This window comes from Gobius niger (assembly GCF_951799975.1).
Source record: "Gobius niger genome assembly, chromosome: 14".
Taxonomy (NCBI): domain Eukaryota; kingdom Metazoa; phylum Chordata; class Actinopteri; order Gobiiformes; family Gobiidae; genus Gobius; species Gobius niger.
This window is the reverse complement of record NC_136865.1, coordinates 30,306,854-30,327,020: the sequence shown is the minus strand read 5'-3', so window position 1 is coordinate 30,327,020 and position 20,167 is coordinate 30,306,854. Positions and strand designations below refer to the sequence as shown.

At 45.1% G+C, this 20,167-nt stretch overlaps 3 protein-coding genes across 4 annotated transcripts in view; 2 read left to right on the top strand and 1 right to left on the bottom strand.

Moving 5' to 3' along the window:
- psmb2 (proteasome 20S subunit beta 2) overlaps window positions 1-20,167 on the bottom strand; it is a 221,323-nt gene that overhangs the window by 142,042 nt on the left and 59,114 nt on the right. The window lies entirely within an intron of this gene.
- On the top strand, window positions 1,614-12,676 carry ncdn (neurochondrin; the record flags this gene model as incomplete). The annotated part of the gene is made up of 7 exons (XM_079570437.1): window positions 1,614-1,769; window positions 4,943-5,918; window positions 8,516-8,706; window positions 10,592-10,809; window positions 10,876-11,085; window positions 11,149-11,288; window positions 12,250-12,676. 7 exons carry the CDS (start codon window positions 1,614-1,616, stop codon window positions 12,666-12,668), a joined length of 2,310 nt encoding a protein of 769 aa, XP_079426563.1. The 3' UTR covers window positions 12,669-12,676.
- tfap2e (transcription factor AP-2 epsilon) overlaps window positions 14,468-20,167 on the top strand; it is a 32,743-nt gene continuing 27,043 nt past the window's right edge. The window contains exons 1-2 of one of the 2 annotated variants that reach the window (XM_079570992.1): window positions 14,468-14,530; window positions 19,491-19,946. In XM_079570992.1, the coding sequence (XP_079427118.1) occupies window positions 14,492-14,530; window positions 19,491-19,946 (495 nt within the window). In that variant the 5' untranslated portion in view covers window positions 14,468-14,491. Of the gene's footprint in view, window positions 14,531-14,754; window positions 15,127-19,490; window positions 19,947-20,167 lie in introns of those variants that run through there. The other variant, XM_079570993.1, reaches the window with a different exon arrangement.

The window sequence follows — 20,167 nt, the reverse complement described above, 5'->3', positions numbered from 1 at the left end:
TTAACACTTGTATTACCCCCAGAGGGACTACGGAAAGCATTTATTAGGCAAGGCAAGTTTATTTGTAGAGCACAATTCATACACAAGGCAATTCAAAGTGCTTCACAGTTGCATAAATATAAGAAAACAAATACAATCAATAAAAACATCAACATAGAATTAATCAATTACAGTAAGAGGCAAGAGTGTAGATAAAATACTTTCAGTTATATGCATTTTTAAGTCTTGTTTGGACTCGCTCTGTCTTGAGCACTATTTCGCTCTGTCTTGAGCACTATTTTTTAGTCTTGTTTGGACTCGCTCTGTCTTGAGCACTATTTCGCTCTGTCTTGAGCACTATTTTTTAGTCTTGTTTGGACTCGCTCTGTCTTGAGCACTATTTCGCTCTGTCTTGAGCACTATTTTTAAGTCGTGTTTGGACTCGCTCTGTCTTGGGCACTATTTCGCTCTGTCTAGAGAACTATTTCGCTCTGTCTTGAGCACTATTTTTAAGTCGTGTTTGGACTCGCTCTGTCTTGAGAACTATTTTTAAGTCTTGTCTTGACTCGCTCTGTCTTGAGCATTATTTCGCTCTGTCTAGAGAACTATTTCGCTCTGTCTTGAGCACTATTTTTAAGTCGTGTTTGGACTCGCTCTGTCTTGAGAACTATTTTTAAGTCTTGTCTTGACTCGCTCTGTCTTGGGCACTATTTCGCTCTGTCTAGAGAACTATTTCGCTCTGTCTTGAGCACTATTTTTAAGTCGTGTTTGGACTCGCTCTGTCTTGAGAACTATTTTTAAGTCGTGTTTGGACTCGCTCTGTCTTGGGCACTATTTCGCTCTGTCTAGAGAACTATTTCGCTCTGTCTTGAGCTCTATTTTTAAGTCGTGTTTGGACTCGCTCTGTCTTGAGCACTATTTCACTCTGTCTTGAGAACTATTTTTAACTCTTGTTTTGACTCGCTCTGTCTTGAGGTAAACAAGTTACTTGGTATTGCTTAAACCATGGATCTATTATAATAAAGTCGAAAATCTTTTTTTTTGTCACTACGCCGTCGTAAATAATAAAAGACACAAAATAAAATGACTTTTCGACATTATCCGTGTTTTTTATTTTATTTTATTTTTTATCAGAACCTTCCAAAATCTTCATATATGAGAGAGTTTCATTATTAAAATGTGTAAAGTTGAGTTTCTGCTATTATCCGTGTTGTTTTTTGGTCATAAGGCTTAAAATATACGACGCTTGAACGTTACTCTGAAGTGACAGCACCGGCCAAAATGGCGCCGGTCACATCCCAACAACCGCCGCTCCCATTGGTCCCGCCATTTTCAATCCTCGTTCTGATTGGCTGCTCCGCGATTATTTTGACATCGCGAATCCGGAAAGCGTTATCAGCGGACACGCCGCGTGAAAGTCAGGGGAGCGGTGTAAACAACGTGAGTTATCCTTTCATTTAAAGGTTTTTATCTGGTTCTATTCGCTTCAATCGCGTGTTTTTGTCAATGGCGGCAGTTCGGAAGCGTAACGAGGCAGTTTTATTGTTTGTAACGACGCTAACGGGCGATGCACGTGGTTTTCGGCTAACATTTTGGCGTTTTCTGCTGTCGGTTTTGCAGTTGTCGAGGGGATGATGGCTGAAAGCGTAACGGAGGACGTTGAGGAGAGCGGGGAGACGTCTGCGGGAGAAGGAGGGCTGAGTGAGGCGCAGACAGAGGTGCTGGAGCGGTGTCTGCACGCGCTCAAACACGCCAAGAATGACAGTCACACGCTCGCGGCGCTGCTTATGGTGAGTGGAGGCTGTATATGTAATGTATAAATGCATCAGCTACCATTTATAAAGGGTTAGTGCTAGATCGTATGCTCCGGAGGGACGGTCTGCTGTGATTTTGTATAGATCTATGAGTTGGTTTGTCTAAAAATACAAATAATCCTAAACCTTAAAATTAACCCCTTAACTCCCACCTGAACCGAGCACATTTTCTCCAGTTTGGCTTTACCCCAGTCCAAAAGCTTCTGGAAAAAACAATGATGGAAATGTGACAAAAAAGTGACGAAAAATTGACGAAAAAATGACAAAAATGTCACACAAAAATTACAAAAAATGGATAAAAAATGGACAAAAAAATAACAAAAATGTGACAAAAATGTGACAAAAAATGGACGAAAAAATGACAAAAATGTGACAAAAAATGGATTAAAAATGACAAAAATGTGACAAAAAATTGACAAAAAAATGACAAAAATGTGACAAAAAATTGACGAAAAAATGACAAAAATGTGACAAAAAATGGATTAAAAATGGATGAAAAAATGATAAAAAATTTATTTAAAAAAAAATGACAAAAAATTGATTAGAAATTGATTAAAAATTGATGAAAAAATGACCAAAATGTTACAAAAAAAATTACAAAAATGTGATAAAAAATGACAAAAAAGTTACAAAAATGAGTTGAATACCCAACAAAAAAATGTTGGAAAAAAAAATCTGATGACTTGAGGAAAAAGATCCTCTCGGTTCAGGCGGGAGTTAAGAGGTTAACCATTTCCCTGGCCCTAACCTTAATTTGTGTCATGATATCTCACGTTTTCACAGCAGACCGTCCCTCCCGAGCATACGATCTAGCGCTAACCTTTATAAAGACGTAAACTCATAGTTCATAATCCTCACAATGCAGACATAAACTAGCTCGTTGTTAAAACATCTAATTGCAATTTTTCTGAATGGTTTTGCACATTTGAAGCTTATTTTTGGAGCTTGTACAAATGAGAGACGCTTGTATTCAGTTCGGGCTGTCACTATGTAATTACTATATAGACTTCTCGTCCCATACATGACAGAAAATAAATATATTCCGCTCAATATTTATGTAAATTTATTTAAATTCTTCTTGAGGTTTTTTTTTGGCATTTTTTTTGCTAGCCAGTTACCTGTCGACACCTGTAAGTCCTGTTTAACAAAACTTGCATAATATTTTCAGAAACTACAAGGTCTTAGCTTTCAAATGAGGCATTGCATTGGCTGATAAGCTGTAAAGACAATCGCAACGAAAACGTGACCAAAAAAAGTGATCCAAACATGACTATAAGCGGGGGGAAAAAACACAGAAAAAAAAAAAAAAAAAAAAGCCGAACTGGAGAAAATGTCCTTGGTTAAAGGAACAGGCCAACCTTTTTCCATACTGAGATATGTTCTATGGCTGGGAAAAAAAATCTATTTGATTTAAAAATCGAGTTTGTAGGTCATCATCATCATCATCATCAGCCTTTATTGCAGACTCGAGGTCCAGTTAAAAACAAAAAACAAAACAAAAACGAACACACAACAACATTTAGAGCAGACAACTGTACCAGTGTGGCCACAGTTCAGACTGGCAGCGCGTGGCACGAACTTTGATGTTTGTCAAGCTCATAATAATCATTTTGTCACAGTTGTTGAGCCGACAAATAAATCTGTACATTAAATTTCTCAAAACAGCACGAAAAGTTCTGATGCCGCAGAAACAAATAAGAGGCTGGCACTCTCCCATCGAGGTCTTAGACAGTCATTAAGCCACGTTAAGTTTTTCGTATGCTCGAACGTCAAATCAATTCATATGTTTTTTTTTACTACTGCCACGTCAGGTAGTGAGCATAAAATGACCAACTTGCATCTAGTCTCTTTAACAATCTTTGCTGCACGGTGACTTTTCAGTTAGAGAAAGGGTTTGCCTTTGCAGTTTTGTTTATGTTGATGCACTTTAATTAAATACAATCAATCAAGATATATATTTAAAATACATTTACTGTTCAGTTATTTTGTTTTTAAATCGAAAAGAATCAAATCGAATCGCAAATCCCCGCCCTAATCTGTTCTTACCTGAGCTTAGACGAGTTGATGTGTACCTGTCTGGTCTTTGTGCGTGCGCTCAGTCACGCAAAAAGACCAAAGCTGTTGTTAGCATTTAGCCTCTCCTCTACGGGGCCAAACGGGGGTGAAGTTAGAAGCGACAAAGCTCTTTCACATTTCCCCGATTTAAATACGGTTACGTGAGTAGTTACATGATCCAAATATAGTCACACAAAATTAAACATGTCGATTTTCTAAGCGGATTAAAAAGGGAACTATATTGTGAGGCGTAATAACACTTCAGGAGCACTTCGACATCCGCGCAGTAATATCTTCAGAATTCTTTAGGAGTGAAGAGTCAGGATATTGCAAATATGTTAGAAAAGTTAAAGCAATACTAAGTAACTAATTTACCGATATAAACAAACTTTCATATCTCAATATTCATGCCAAATATCTTGATATCGATATGATATAACTATGGGTTAGGTGAAAATCAAGCATTTTGCAGAAAAATAAAGACATAATAATAAAGAATGCAGTTTTATAGATGAAAATCTATATCATTTATATCTTGCTTTTCTCGATTTTAATGTTTTGAATGTTCATATCTCGATATCAATATGATAACAATATATCTTTCAGCCCTGTTATTGGGATGATTGGAGGTCTTTCATCTCCCCCTGGTGTCTCTGGCCAGAAAACCACAATTGAAACTTTGCTGCCACCGGGTCGGAGTCCCCAATACACACTAATAGAATCACGAAGAAGAAGCTAACAGGCTAACGGGCAAAGCTAACTGTGGGCTAGCGCCGCTTAAACAGTATTTACAGCCAAGTTTGAGTGAAAAAAAAAAAAAGATCTCCATTGTGTAATTGAATGAACAATATCCCTCTGTTCCTTTGTCTTTTCTGTCAGCGTAGGATTTACTCTTAATGAGTAAAAAAACACAACATGCTACGACACCTGCAGTCGCGCTTATGGCCTCTAGGGGCACAAATTACTGCTTTAAGAATGAGTTTGGACGGCAACTAACATATTGTTTTAGTGGCTTCACTCTGTCATTGTTTCTAGTTTAAAAAATCAGGTATACAGCCTTTAAATTTCCCCCCGACGACGTTCTGTTTCTCCAGATCACGCGCCTGTGTCCGGCGAGCCAGTTGGACAAACCCACTCTGCGGCGCATCTTCGAGGCGGTCGGGCTGAACCTGCCGGCGCGGCTCCTGGTCACGGCCACCAGGGGGGGCAGCGGCAGCGAGAGCTCGGGTCTAGCCCCGGACGAGCTCCTCTCGCTGGGCACCGCCCTCCTCGCCGCCCTCTGCACCGACCCGGAGGTGGCTCACCGACCGCAGCTCCTCAGCACCGTCCCCGTCCTCCTGCAGATCCTCTCCCGGGGAACCGGCCCGCACAGGCACGAGGGGAACGCCGAAGAGGGGCGTCCGGGGAACTCGGAGAGCCGTCCGGCGGAGCAGAAAGGAGATGGAAATGTCCAATCCTCGCCGGAGTCTTTCTCAAAAATCGACAAAGGAATCGCCGCAGACTGTTACCAAGTGCTTTCCTCGATCTGCTCTTTGCCTCTGGGCGCCGATCATCTCCTAAACCGCGGCGCTGTTCGGGCGCTTTGCCAAACCGTGGAGCAAAACCAGACTCTGAGCCACGAGAAGGGCGTACCTCTGCTCGGATGCTTACTCTCCGGGAAAACCAAGGAGAAGGCGTGGAGCAGGCACCCGGCGGAGCTGCTCGCCCTGCTGGGGAGACTCACCGGGGAGTTCTGCCGGGCGGCGGAGCAGGAGCGCCTGGACTCGTGCGGCACGCTGGCCCGGTTCCTGCCGCCCGGCGACGCCCCGGTGGACGGGGAGCGGCTGAGGGAGGTCTGCGGGCGGATCTGGGGGGTGCTGAGGCCGATGCTGCAGTCGAAGCTGACGCCGGGGCAGGTGGGGCCGGCGCTGGTGCTCGCCGCCTGCCTGCTGGACGTGTGCGGCTGGGAGGGGGCGGGGCCGCCCAAGTTCTGCTGCCTGTTGGTGAACCGCGCCTGCGTGGAGGTGAGGATGGGCCTGGAGGAGCCGCCGGGGAGCCGGGTCGGCCCAGAGACGCAGGACACGCTCACGGGTAAGGACCAGGACGGGGTGAGAGCAGAGAAGCGTGGAGGGCAGAGTGGGGGTTTTGTTTTTTGGGGAAATTGGGATAAAATAGAGAAACAATTGGGGGGGAAAATGGGTGTGGGATTGGGAAAATCAGTGGGGGAAAATCTGGAGAATAGTTTAGTTGGGGGAAAATAGGTGGTCAAAGAATCGGGGAAATTGGGGGAAAATAGAGAAAACATTTTTAAAAAAATTGGGGAGGGGGTGTGATTGGGAAAAACTTTGAAAAACTAGTGAGGAATAAACGGGGGAAAATTAAAAAAAAACAATTTTTGGGAAATGTGAGGGGGAAAAACTGGAGTGGAGCCCAATATTTTAAGCAAAAATAGTGTAATTGTATTTTGATTTAATGTTTCTTTCCAATATATCGATACAAATCGATCATTATTAAAGGATCTATATCCTGCTATTTTAGGCATTCCAAAGTTAAGTATAGGCATTTATATGATATATTGTACCTCTACCATTATGGAGCACTCATTGTTGTGATAAATATAAGTGTTTTCTGGAGGTATTTTTCAAACCCGGAAGACACAACGCTTCGATTCAGTTAACTCCGCCCCCTCTCTCCGCACATACAACTTTACCGTAATATAAATAAACAGCAATAAGTGAAGTCACTTCACGATGCAGTTATACGGAGTTGACATCTGCAACACAGCTTCATAAATGGCTAACACACATGCTAATATGCTAACACACAAGCTAATATGCTAACACACAAGCTAATATGCTAACACACAAGCTAACACACATGCTAATATACTAACACACATGCTAATATGCTAACACACAAGCTAACCCGCGTTTGGATTGACTCACCGCTCTGCTCCATCGCTGTTTACATTATGGGACTCGCGTTGGTTATAAAAGTTAATCCACTTTGATTCTGGCGAAGGTTCACCAAACATCCATCAGTGACAGTCACAGAAAAACAATATTTTGCTGATAGTCGCTGAATCCCGGAGAAAAAAACACTTCTGATGACGAGTGGCCAAGTGCTTGAAAAAGGTTGAATAAAGTCCTCGTCCTCGTAGCCAAACGCGCTTCTTTTTCTCCGTGACGTGATCGTTAGGTAAGAATAAAGAACAGGTGTGTCCAGTTATAACGAGCTCCATCTTCAGCTGCAGCGCAAACATGACTGATCTGTTCAGACGCGATGTGTTTGTTTTGGCCTCAGCTGACCTGGAAGCACCTCGGGCACATCCTTTTTATTTGTTTCTTTTTTTTTTCTCTTCTTTTTTCTCTTTGTTTCTTTCTTACGACAGAAATAATGAAAACGCTGTTTTACAAATTAAAATCCGTCCGTAAGCATAGAATTAAGACATTACATTACAGACGCTGAGCACTTCCGTTCCGCTGTTACGACACAACTGAACAGGTCAGTCGTTCACCAGGAGAGGGCGGAGCCTCAGAGAGCAGGATTCAGGAGGATTACTGAGAGCTGCGTGAATGAAGCCACAAACCACTCTGGGGGTGTTTTTGATAAGGAAATAGCATAACAACATGGCTAAAAGCTCAAAAAAGTCGATTTTGCATGATATAGGACCATTAATTAAAAGCGATGAACATCGATGTGTGGCCAGGATCGATGCAAACGAGCCGAGCGCCGATCGATGTAGCGGATCGAAGACATAACATATCGATACATCGATTAAATAGATGAATGGTTGAATCGGAAGAAGGTCCTGCTGTACAAATGTGCCTCAGTGAACTGTCTTATTAGCTTTATCCAAATATAGTATAAATAATTTGGATGTTTTACAATCTTGTTGCCGAGACGACGCTGTAATCCAAATATGGTCATTTCCTTTGTGGGAGACAGCGATGTTTTCTGAAAGGGATTTTTATAAATATATAATTCCTTTGAACCCAAAAAACAGATTTGTGTTTATTTTTTATGAACTACTAAACAAGATCCAAAATCCCTCTGGAAAAATAATATATCAACAAAATAAAACCTTGAGTTTAACCTCTCACCTCCCGCCTTAACCAAGCGCATTTTCTCCAGTTCAGCTTTACCCTTAAGCTTACAACATGTTGGCCAGTACCTCATTTGAAAGCTAAGACCTAGAAAACTGATCTAAACAGAGCTTTTTCCTTGTATTGTATTTCTTGTACTTGTATATTCTTTTTCATCTCATTTTTACCCGTTTCTTGTTGCTCTTTTACAGTGTTTTCATCACAATTTTGCCACATTTTTGTTGAGTTTTTGTTACTTTTTTGCTGCACTTTCATCCCTCTACTGTCACAGTTTGTTGCTTATTTATTGCTCTTTTGGTGGTGAGTTTTGTCAGTTTTTTGTTTTACTTTCATTGCTTTTTTGTGGCTTTTTTTGTTGCGTTTTCATCCTCGTTTCCTTGTTTTTGTCGTTATTTTGATTATTTTTTCAAGTAGCTTTGAGATTTGGGTCGGTTCTGGTGAGGTTTAGGAGGTTAAACCTGCTCAGTTCATTATTTAGATTTTGTGGAATGATCATTATAAGCTGACAGGTTTCAAAGTGAATGTTTTCATGTTTTCCCCTGATCTCCTCCAGCGTCTAATGTTTGTCTCTGTGACGCTCAGGCTGTTACCGCATCATGGAGGCGGCGATGGAGCAGGCCTGCGTCACGGGGAGCATGGAGACCACGGGGACCACGGGGACCGGCCAGACCCCAGCGCAGAGCTCCGTGTCCGGGCTCAGTCTGCAGCAGAGCCGGCAGGTCCTGGGCGTCCTGCAGGAGGCCTTCTCCGCCGTCATCTACCACCTGCAGCAGGTCAGGAGATCCTCACACCTGGAGGTTCTGACTGGGAAAAGTGTGAAAGATGAGCCTGAAAGAGGGAAATGCTGACACCTGGTGGTTTTAAAGCGCAGTTGCACATCTTTGATTTCATGCTGTGCTTGTGAATTTTTATTTAAATCTCCTCAGCCGAGTCAGGGCGATTAGAGGGGCCGATAAAATAATGTGAACGTTTGTAAGATGTGCAGATTTACAGCGTTAAGATGAGATAATCCTTTATTGATAAGTGTAAGTGAGAGCGGAGGGGAGAGGAGGAGGGAGAGGGGAGAAGAGGGGAGAAGAGAGGAGAGAAGAGGGGAGAGGAGGAGAGAAGAGAGGAGAGAAGAGGGGAGAGGAGGGGAGAAGAGGGGAGAGGAGGAGGAGGGGAGAGGAGGAGGGAGGAGAAAGAGAGGAGAGAGGAAAGAGGAGAGGAGGAGAGAGAGGAGGGGGGAGAGGAGGGGGGAGAGGAGAGAAGAGGGGAGAAGAGAAGAGGAGAGAAGAGAAGAGGAGAGCGGAGGAGAGAAGAGGAGAGAAGAGAAGAGGAGAGAATAGGAGAGAAGAGAAGAGGAGAGAAGAGAAGAGGAGAGCGGAGGAGAGCGGAGGAGAGAAGAGAAGAGGAGAGAATAGGAGAGAAGAGAAGAGGAGAGAATAGGAGAGAGGAGAGAAGAGAAGAGGAGAGAAGAGGAGAGAGGAGGAGAGAGGAGGAGAGAAGAGGAGAGAAGAGGGGAGAGGAGAGGAGAAGAGAAGAGGAGAGGAGGAGAGAGGAAAAGAGGAGAGGAGAGAAGAGGAGAGAAGAGGGGAGAGGAGAGGAGAAGAGAAGAGGAGAGGGGAGAAGAGAAGAGGAGAGGAGGAGAGAGGAGAGAGGAGAAGAGAGGAGAAGAGAAGAGGAGAGAGGAGGAGAGAGAGAGAGGAGGAGAGAGAAGGGGGGAGGAGAGAGAGAGAGAGAAGAGGGGAGAGGAGGAGAGAGAAGAGAGGAGAGAAGAGGGGAGAGGAGAGAGGAGAAGAGAAGAGAGGAGAGAAGAGGGGAGAGGAGAAGAGAAGAGAGGAGAGAAGAGGGGAGGAGAGAAGAGAAAAGGAGAGAAGAGGAGAGAGAGGAAGAGAAGAAGAGGAGAGAAGAGGGGAGGAGAGAGGGGAGAAGAGGAGAGAGGAGAAGAGAAGAGAGGAGAGAAGAGGGGAGAGGAGAGAGGAGAAGAGAAGAGAGGAGAGAAGAGGGGAGAGGAGAGAGGAGAAGAGAAGAGAGGAGAGAAGAGAAAAGGAGAGAAGAGGAGAGAGAGGAAGAGAAGAGGAGAGGAGAGAAGAGGGGAGGAGAGAGGGGAGAAGAGGAGAGAGGAGGAGAGAGAGGAGGGGAGGAGGAGGGGAAGTAGACCAGTAAGGCTGGAAACGTTAAGGCACACGTGGCCCTGGGGCCGTTTTGGCACTCATGCCTAGTTTGTAGCACATTTTTCGGACAATTTGCAAAAATATTGCTTCATCATCGTCATCACCACAAATATTTAGTCATTTTTTTTATTCTTCCTAATTTTATGCCCATTATTTACCTTTTTTTTTCTTTTTTTTTAACCAATTCCCTCTCCCTTTTCACTGTTTCCTTACATTTCTTGACATTGGAAGATCTACAATTTTACAATATCACCAAACAGTCATTTCAACGATATCGACTTTACTTTGGAGAATGAATCCTACAGACGCTGAAATCCAAATATCCAGCAAATGTCTGTAACTGTAGCTGTTTATAAAGTTATCCTCCTGGTGTTTGTTTTATCCTCCTGGTGTTTGTTTTATCCTCCTGGTGTTTTGTTTATCCTCCTGGTGTTTGTTTTATCCTCCTGGTGTTTTGTTTATCCTCCTGCTGTTTTGTTTATCCTCCTGGTGTTGGGTCCAGGTGGAGGAGCGCCGGTTCTCCGAGCCCTTCGTCCTGGCCTCGTTCCGCTCGCTCTGCTCGTGGCTCGCCGAGGAGACGTCCTGCCTGAAGGAGGAGGTGACGGCGCTGCTGCCCTTCCTCGTCGGCTTCTGCAGGAGCCACGTGAGCGACGGCGAGGGAACGGAGCTCTGCGATTGGCTGGAGCACATGGCGGTCGACGGAGGGAAGGAGCCGCTAAGGTAACGTTACATCACACGGGGAGTCGAGCCAAAATGGAGGATCCTCACTTCTCCCTGCGTGTCCAGATACCTCCTGCCCGCGCTGTGCCACCTCTCGGCTGAAGACGCTCCCAGGAAGGCGCTCCTCTCGCTGGACGCCCCGCGGCTGCTCGTGGGCTTCCTGCGCCGCTCCTGGAGCCGCCTGAAGGAGGCGCCGTCCGCCCAGAGGGACCCGGGGTTAGAGACGACCTGCTCCGCTCTGCTCAACTTCACCGTCACCGAGCCGCAGCGAGTCCGGTACGGAAACCACACGCGGCACGTTCACCTGCGGCGCCTGAACACGCCTCTTTTATTTTGTAGGAGCGACCCCTGCTTCCGGGACCTGGAGACCCTGTTGAGTGAAGCTCTTCCCGTGGTGATGCACAAACCCGCTCTGTTGGTTTTGGCGGCGAATTTCTGCACTTTGGCTCTGATGATGGGGCGACTCCGGACCAAAACAGGTCAGAGGGAAACGAACACACTTGGTTTATTAAAAATGTGGAGGAGACTTGAATAATAACCTACTTTTTACACCAAACTGTTTATTTATCCACTGTGGGTGAACCCGTTCCTCCAAATTTTGCGAGACTAAGACTATAGCCTATATTTTTTATTAGAGATAATAATGATATTAATAATTTAAAAGAATTAAACATCTGAAGCCCTGTCAAATCTCTGCAATTCGTGCCTAAGATCTAAACCAGAGGTAAGGGCTGAACCTCATCATTGTAGCAAGTGGCTCCACGACCCAACATCACCCCAGGATGACAAGCCGCGACCACAATAAACTGTAATTTGTCATATATCGTATAAAATAATGTATTTTCCACGCAGGTTCTTGTTGAACAAGTCGTAGATACTGTGCGCCTTTAAGACTAAAATGGTCAAAACAATCTAATTAAATACATTTTAACAAACTCGGTTAGTGTTCCCATGTTAAATGGGAACACTAACCATTGATAGTTTCAGATGGAAAATATTGAATAAAAGTTCCCTATAGACTCGCGACCCACTTTTGGGTCCCGACCCCCCCGTGTTGAGAATCACCGTTTTACATTAGATATGACCAAGTGGGATGTTCTGCCAGGACATTTTGATTTATGATAATAATAATATTACCTAAATCATCTTGGGGCCAGAGGTTCTGTGCTGGAGGGCCGGGTTTGGCCCCCAGGTCTGACGTTGCCTACCCCTGATCCAAACTCAGTGGTCAGATAGAAATAACCAGTTGCAGGTTTAAGTTAGTTTTACATCAGTTCAGTGAGAGACCAGAGGTGAGAGAATCTGACCATGTACCTTTTTATAAAGTGTCGTCCTAAAGGCCAGTCTGACGGGTTAACGGCTCGTGGTTCCACTTCTTCCTCTCGATTATTATTATTTTCCCTCTTCAGTGTCTCTTCTGACCCTTGTGTCTCTCCTCAGACTCGGTGGACTCCGCTCAGCGCCGCCTGTTCTCCTGCTGCCTCCGGTTCCTCCGCGGCGCTCTGACCTCGGGCGGCGGCTCGGGCCCGGCGGCGGTGAGCCCGGCGTGGGCCGGCGCCTGGGACGAGGCGGCCGAGCTCTGGAGGCTGTCTCTGCAGGCTCTGGGCGGCTGCGCCCGGTCCCAGCCGTGGGTGGTGTCGCTGGTGAGGGACGAGGGCTGGCTCAAACACACGCTGGCCACGCTGGGTCAGTCCACGGCGCCGCCCGACGACGACACCCGCCACGCCCTGCAGGAGGCGCTGTGCGCCGTGGCAGAGCAGTGTCCCGTCTGCAAACAGGAAATCCACAAAGCCATGAAGAGCGACCAGGGCGGCCTCGGCGCCATGAGCGTCCTGAGGCGGCTGGTGTCTGTGAAATAATAAAGAACCAGAACCAGAACCAGAACCAGAACTGTCGGGTTTGTTTCAGGGTAAACAGGGGCGAGCTGGGACTGAAAAACAGACCTGGACTCTGAACAATCTGCCTCTTACCCCCCGCCTGAACCAAGTGCATTAACTTCAGTTCGGCTTTACCCAAATCTAAAAGCTTCTCGACTGGAGAGCAACAGTGTAACGCCTCATTTGAACGCTAAAGCCAACAAAAGTGATGGAAACTTTCTCATGTTGTTGCCACTTTTTTGTCACATTTTTGTTGCTTTTTCATGACTTGTTTTGTGGCTTGTTGACGTGTTTTTTGGTCACGTTTTTGTGGCTGTTTTCACTGTTTTGTTGTTGTGTTTGACACGTTTTTTTATTTCACTTTTTCGTTCAAGTTTTTGTTCCGTTTGCCTCCTCGTTTTTGTCACTATTTTCATGGTTTTCATTCAAGCTTTTAGATTTGGGTAAAGCTTGGTTCAGGCGGAGGGTAAGAGGTTAAGGACATCGGTGGCCCTTCTGTGCTCTTCCAGAATGGACTTATGGCCAGTCCGCCCTGATGTTAAAGGACAGAAGGTGAACATCCTGTAAATGAGTAAATAATGCACTTAATAAAGAGTTATTTTGTCAGAAAGTGTTGTTGTGTTTTCCACTTCATTTCTTAAAATCATCCAAATGCTGCAGCGTTCTCTCTGTCATCGGCCGATTGTTTCTACGGCTGGTCTCAAGACAGTGAAATATGGATGAATGTTGATCGAGACATAATGAGGCTTCTGCACTTCCACTTTTGTCTTTTATTATCATGGATGGAACTAACAAATCTACACAGATGCGGTTTTATTTGAAAAGCTTGAGAAACACTGACCTAAAACGTGTTTAGTTTAGTCTCCTACAAAGACAGGGAGAAACGTCAGCACTCGCCTGCAGTTCACACACTCCCCGCCAGATAGCGCCCTTTCCTCTCCTTTCCTTCGCTCCTTGAGGCGTTTTGCAGCTCGGAGCCACAGCGGCCTCCGGGGCCTCCGGGGCCTCGGATAAACACGAAACAGCTCCGTTTCAGACAATAAAACACAAACGACCAGCGTGACCGAAGGACGATTATGAATATGTGAACTTTAATTAATTTAATCACTGTTAATGAGTAGAATTTGAAATGATGTCCACATGTTTTATTATTATTAATCACGGTTAGGCCCTTTTCTTAGTTTTTCTTCACGGAAAATTACATTAAAAATAAACAAAAACTAAATATGAGTGAGTTTGAATTACGAGTATATTATATAAAGGATAAAAACATTTGTATTTATTTTCTAATTTCAAGCGCAATGAGATGTTTATTTATCGCAGGAAAAGACGCAGCAAAAACGTGGCAAAAAAAAAAAAACTCGGGTCAAGAAGCTTTTAGATTTGGGTAACGCCGAGCAGGAGAAAGATGCGGTGTCTCCTTCAGTCCGGTCTCGTTCCCCATTTCGGGCTTGTGTTTTTACGCCCATTGTTGGACCATTTTCACGCTTCGCCCTTTCGCCCATCGATTCCCCGCGCTCCCTCCCTCTCCCTCCCTCCTCCTCTCTTTCATCCCTCTTTCCACGCGTCAACTTTTGAATAAGAAATGAATAAACTTTCCACCAGCCCCCCCCCCCCCCCCCCCCCCCCCCTCCCCTCCCCCCCGCCCTCTCCCGCCTCCTCCTCCGCGCTCCATCGCCTTCAAAAACTCTGCGCTTGACAAACTCCTGCCCAGTGTCGCCGCCGCCAAACCCCACGAATCTCTCTCTCCCCACGACACGTCTCCAAGTCCCGATTTACGCGCAGGTGCCTCTCCAAGCGCAGTGATGCTGTGGAAATCCAAGAGCAAAAGCGACGTCCTGCAGGTAAACGCCTTTTTATTTGATGCGTAAAAGCCTACCCAACGCGTAAAACGTAAGAAGACATTGTATTTTGTTAGTGTTTTAGACGACGTTTTGTGCGTAAAAGTGCGAAGAAGCGCAACACAAATCATGGCACCGACAGAATTACAAACAAAAAGAGCTCATCTGGGACAAAACGTGGGCCGTGGCCGAACCAAAGCAGTTTGATTTGTCTTCTTCTTTTGTTGACATCACGCAAGAATCCGTCTTTTCGGGGCCTCAGCGGCTCCTTCGAAAGTACCACTTTAAGAGCGTCGCAACCCCGGGGACCCCTCCCCTCTGCGTGCGCGCCCTCCTTATAAGCGGCGCGTTCATGGAGAGAGCGCAGGAGCCGGTCTCATCTCCCTGTTTGATGCTGGGTCGTGTCATTCGCAGAGAGAGAGAGAGAGAGAATACAGCGGGGAAAGACTGAAGCGCGGACCTGAATGGACTCGGATTATCGCCGTGTTTGATTTTGTTGTTGCCGGATTTTATTCCCTTTTTGTTTTATTTTTTGTTTTGGACGTGGTTCATTCCGTCGCTTTGGCTTCCAGATGTTGATCCACACGTACTCGGCCATGGTGAGTTGCAGTCACGCCGCGTTCGGACATATTTCGCAACTTTGTTCTCGTAATGCACGCGCGCAAAGGCGTAAACCAAACGCGTAAAAAACGACTTGTGCTTTACCCAATTAAACATTTTGCGTATTTCGTGTATTATTAAAGCGAGAGGCAGGTGGAGAGACCCGCTGCTTTACGCGAATGGACGCGTTTTCTCCTGGAAATGGTTTTCAAATCGCGGAGGGAGAGAGCGGAACACACTCTTCAGCCGAGGAAGACTCCTGGGACACGGTCTTCAATTTAAAACAACCAAGTACAAATGACAATTCAAAAGCCTTTTTTTTTTAGGATGGAAAACTCTAACACGAGCACATGCTAATCAGTGGAAGCTTTAATTAAAACCTATAGAGTTTATCCACGGGTTTGGGGATTTTTACGCATAATTTACGCAGCATAAATTGCCTATAGTAACCATTTTATATTAACAGTACAATTATGGCTTATTAAAATTGATAATAAATGATTTTGATACACACCTTATATATACGGTATATGTCATTTAAAAATAGTACAAACACAGTCTGTTTTATTTTTCCGTTCACACCGATATTTGACTCGCCAATCCAGTTCACACAAATATTTCCCCAAACGGTTCCGCTTTTGTAAAAGTGACTTGTTGATCCTTGTCCAAACCAATATCGTTATTGAGTATGAGTGACCCAGTTTTTTTCTTTTTTTTTTCCCCGAAATGACGTCCGTTAGTGCCACGGCGCCCCGTGCGTAAAAGCTGACCGCGGTGACAGCGACTTTTCAGCGCATCTTTACCAAGGCGCCGTCGCGGCACAGACCGAGACTCTCACTCAGATTTACAAACTGACATTTATTACACAGCTCGTTGAGGCTAAACGGGGTCCCCGTGTCGCGCGCCTCCGTGTTTCCATTTTGCCAGAGCAGCGGCCCGTATCGACCCGCGTGACCCAGCTTCACGGAGAAAATCCATTACGGACAGGATGCGGTGCCAAATGTGGGCCACTGGGACACGGGCGCAGACGGGAGCGTGTCTCCAGTTGCGCAGTGACGTGTGGTTCGGGCTTTTGGGGCATTTCTGGGTTTGGCTGCTGTGGAAAAACAAACCTAATTGGTGATACTGGACAAGTGTGGCCTGTTTTTGCGTTTTCTGTCGATCATTTCAGCTTTAAATTGTCAACTTCTTTACTGTGACCTTTTAAATGTCAAGTGATTTATTCTATATTTGCGCAGAGAAGAAGCTACATGTCTGGTGCCCAAGGTGTCGTTTTAATTTGCTGTATTTTGGCAAAGCGCGGTCCAAATGTGCGCGCACTTCAAATTGAATTGGCGACGACAAGGCCCGTTTTAGGCTAATCCGCGCGTAAAACCTCTAAACCTCTAAACCTCTAAACCGCGCTCCTAATATTGTTTTTTTATTGATTGTAACGAAGCGATTTGTTGCGTAAAATCCCCGCCACAAACGGCTCAGATGTCGCGGGTCGTGACGCTTTTGTTGTTGACAGTTACAACGGCATCGATTTGGGATCGGTTTGACCCAGAATGTTTTCAAAAATGTCGATCAATAATTCGGACATAGAGAGAAAGAGGTTCACAGGAGTAAATAAGGCGAGTTTATTCTTTTGGTGCCGTTTGATTTAATTACAAACTCGCTGTGCGTAAACACACTTGAGGATGAGCGTAATGTGAGGCCATTTCGACGGATTCAATCAACGAATGGAAACGTGTCTAATCAAGTGGGTGATTAGGGTTAATTAATATTGTTTCAGAGCGGGTTTAAATGGGCTCGTGCGGCTGTAATTACGTTCATTGCGGCGATGACGTAAACGGTGTGAGACAGAAATAATATAAAGGTTAAACAGCTGAGTGTGAGCCCAGCCGCTCGTGCCTTTGTGCTCTGACCTCTTTGTCCTCGCGCCCCCTGCTCCAGCGGCACGTGCACGCCGGGGGTCAGCTCCTCTCACACAGGTGGAAGCACGTGACCGGCTCAGGGGGCATTTGGCGGTTCGTTTGAAGATGTTTCTGTTTATATATGACGTTATTTCTTTTTAATATTTTAGTTTTATCCTTTATTTGTACAGGTTTGTCCCTTGAGACTCAATGTCTCATTTACGAGAGAGACTCGTGTCAAACACGTATATTAGAAACAGCACAAAGTAAAAATACAGAAGTTTAACATCTTAACATGGCTAAACAATTACAACATCAGCCATTTCCATTTGACACATTTCCCAGACCTTTTAATAAAACTCAGGCTGGACCTTCTGGTTCTGCTGAAGCCTGTTCCTGCTGTAGGACCTGAGGAGGAGAAAGGCTTTATCCCGGCTCTGATTGCACTGCTGAGACACAGAGTCCTGAGAGCCGAGGCTGCCATCTCTGCATGTGAAGTAACATGAAAAATACGATGGCACTATAGGTGGAGAATAGATTTATAAATAAACAGACACCAGTGCATAATGAGGGCCGTTTCACCAGCGAGTGCAGGTAAGAGAGGCATGACTTACTTCAATAAAATAAACCAAGTTTGAGCTTAAGTTTCTTCAGCAGCTTTCAGTGCGTCCTGTGAAGGTCAAACTGTCATCAGTGTGTATGCCAAGAACGTCACAAAATCAATGGACTGTCCTTGTTTTGTGGTTATTAAGGTGAGGGGATCCTCTTTTTGATAGCAAATAACACACCTTTAGTCTTGCCTGCACTCACCATCAACCCAAGTTGTGAAAGTTGGGACTGAATGCTGTCAAAGAAAGACTGCAGGTTTTTAAAAACCCGGTCGACAGATTTAGAACGGCAGTAGATCACAGAATCATCAGCATAGAGGTGTAGAACTGCATTATGAGAACATGGTCCAGTTTGTTTATGTAAATAGTGAACAGAGCAGACCCTAGAATGGAGCCCTGAGGGACTCCTTTTGTTCATGAGCAGCCTTGTGGTCTGTCAATCCAATGTCCGAAAGCCTTTGACACGAGATCCCATGGACTGTGTCAAAGGAGAAGAGTGCAGTTATAACAGTGCCCTCTGTCAGTAATAACACTTTAATAACAGTCTGTCAGTAATAACATGTTAATAACAGTGCCCTGTGTCAGTAATAACATGTTAATAACAGTGCCCACTGTCAGTAATAACATGTTAATAACAGTGTCCTCTGTCAGTAATAACACTTTAATAACAGTCTGTCAGTAATAACATGTTAATAACAGTGTCCTGTGTCAGTAATAACATGTTTATAACAGTGCCCTGTGTCAGTAATAACATGTTAATAACAGTCTGTCAGTAATAACATGTTAATAACAGTGTCCTGTGTCAGTAATAACATGTTTATAACAGTGCCCTGTGTCAGTAATAACATGTTAATAACGGCCTGTCAGTAATAACATGTTAATAACAGTCTGTCAGTAATAACATGTTAATAACAGTGTCCTGTGTCAGTAATAACATGTTAATAACGGCCTGTCAGTAATAACATGTTAATAACGGCCTGTCAGTAATAACATGTTAATAACAGTGTCCTGTGTCAGTAATAACATGTTAATAACAGTGTCCTGTGTCAGTAATAACATGTTAATAACAGTGCCCTCTGTCAGTAATAACGTGTTAATAACAGTGCCCTCTGTCAGTAATAATGTGTTAATAACAGTGCCCTCTGTCAGTAATAATGTGTTAATAACAGTGTCCTGTGTCAGTAATAACATGTTAATAGCAGTGCCCTCTGTCAGTAATAACATGTTAATAACAGTGTCCTGTGTCAGTAATAACATGTTAAAAACGGTGCCCTCTGTCAGTAATAACATGTTAAAAACAGTGCCCTCTGTCAGTAATAACATGTTAAAAACAGTGCCCTCTGTCAGTAATAATGTGTTAATAACAGTGCCCTCTGTCAGTAATAACATGTTAATAACAGTGCCCTGTGTCAGTAATAACATGTTAATAACAGTCCGTCAGTAATAACATGCTAATAACAGTGCCCTGTGTCAGTAATAACATGTTAATAACAGTGCCCTGTGTCAGTAATAACATGTTAATAACAGTGCCCTGTGTCAGTAATAACATGTTTATAACAGTCCGTCATTAATAACGGCCTGTCAGTAATAACATGTTTATAACAGTCTGTCAGTAATAACATGTTTATAACAGTCTGTCAGTAATAACATGTTTATAACAGTCTGTCAGTAATAACATGTTTATAACAGTCTGTCAGTAATAACATGTTAATAACGGCCTGTCAGTAATAACATGTTAATAACAGTGTCCCGTGTCAGTAATAACATGTTTATAACAGTCTGTCAGTAATAACATGTTAATAACCGTGCCCTGTGTCAGTAATAACATGTTAATAACAGTATGGCGCCCTCTGCCCACAGGAGCGTGCCGACGGCCTGAACTCGTCCCCTGGGAGCCGCCTGTCTTCTCTGTCGTCTCTGTCGGCTCAGGGCGGGTACTCCTCGGCCCCGCCCCTCTGCCACACGCCCGCCTCGGACTTCCAGCCGCCGTACTTCCCGCCGCCGTACCCGCAGACGTCGCTGCCGTACGGCGCGGCGCAGGGCCAGGACTACGAGCCGTACGCGTCCCTGAACTCTCTGCACCAGCACCACTCGGCACACGCGCAGCACCACCACCAGTCGGCCTGGCACGCCCAGCGCGCCCGCTCCGAGGAGGCGGGGCTTCTGTCGCAGTCGCACCGCGCCCTCAGCCTCGAGCCGCGCCGCGAGTTCCCGTCCGTGCCGCGCCTCCTGCACGGGCTGGCGGAGGGAGCGGCGGCGCTCGGGGACGTGCCTCTGGGCGTGCACCTGGGACACCACGCCCACGACGACCTCCAGGTGAGTCACAGTCAGAACCGCTCACAATCGCAGCATCAAACATCAAACAGAACTTAGATAAATAATAAACGATAAAACTACGGACTACAAGGGCATAAGACAGAACAACGGCCTGAGTGTTCACAGATGAAGTGTTAGCAGCAGATCTGACAGACCACAGAGAGCAGTGCAAATGTCTGGAACTGGTCATTACTGGGGGACATTAACGCATTCATTTTGAT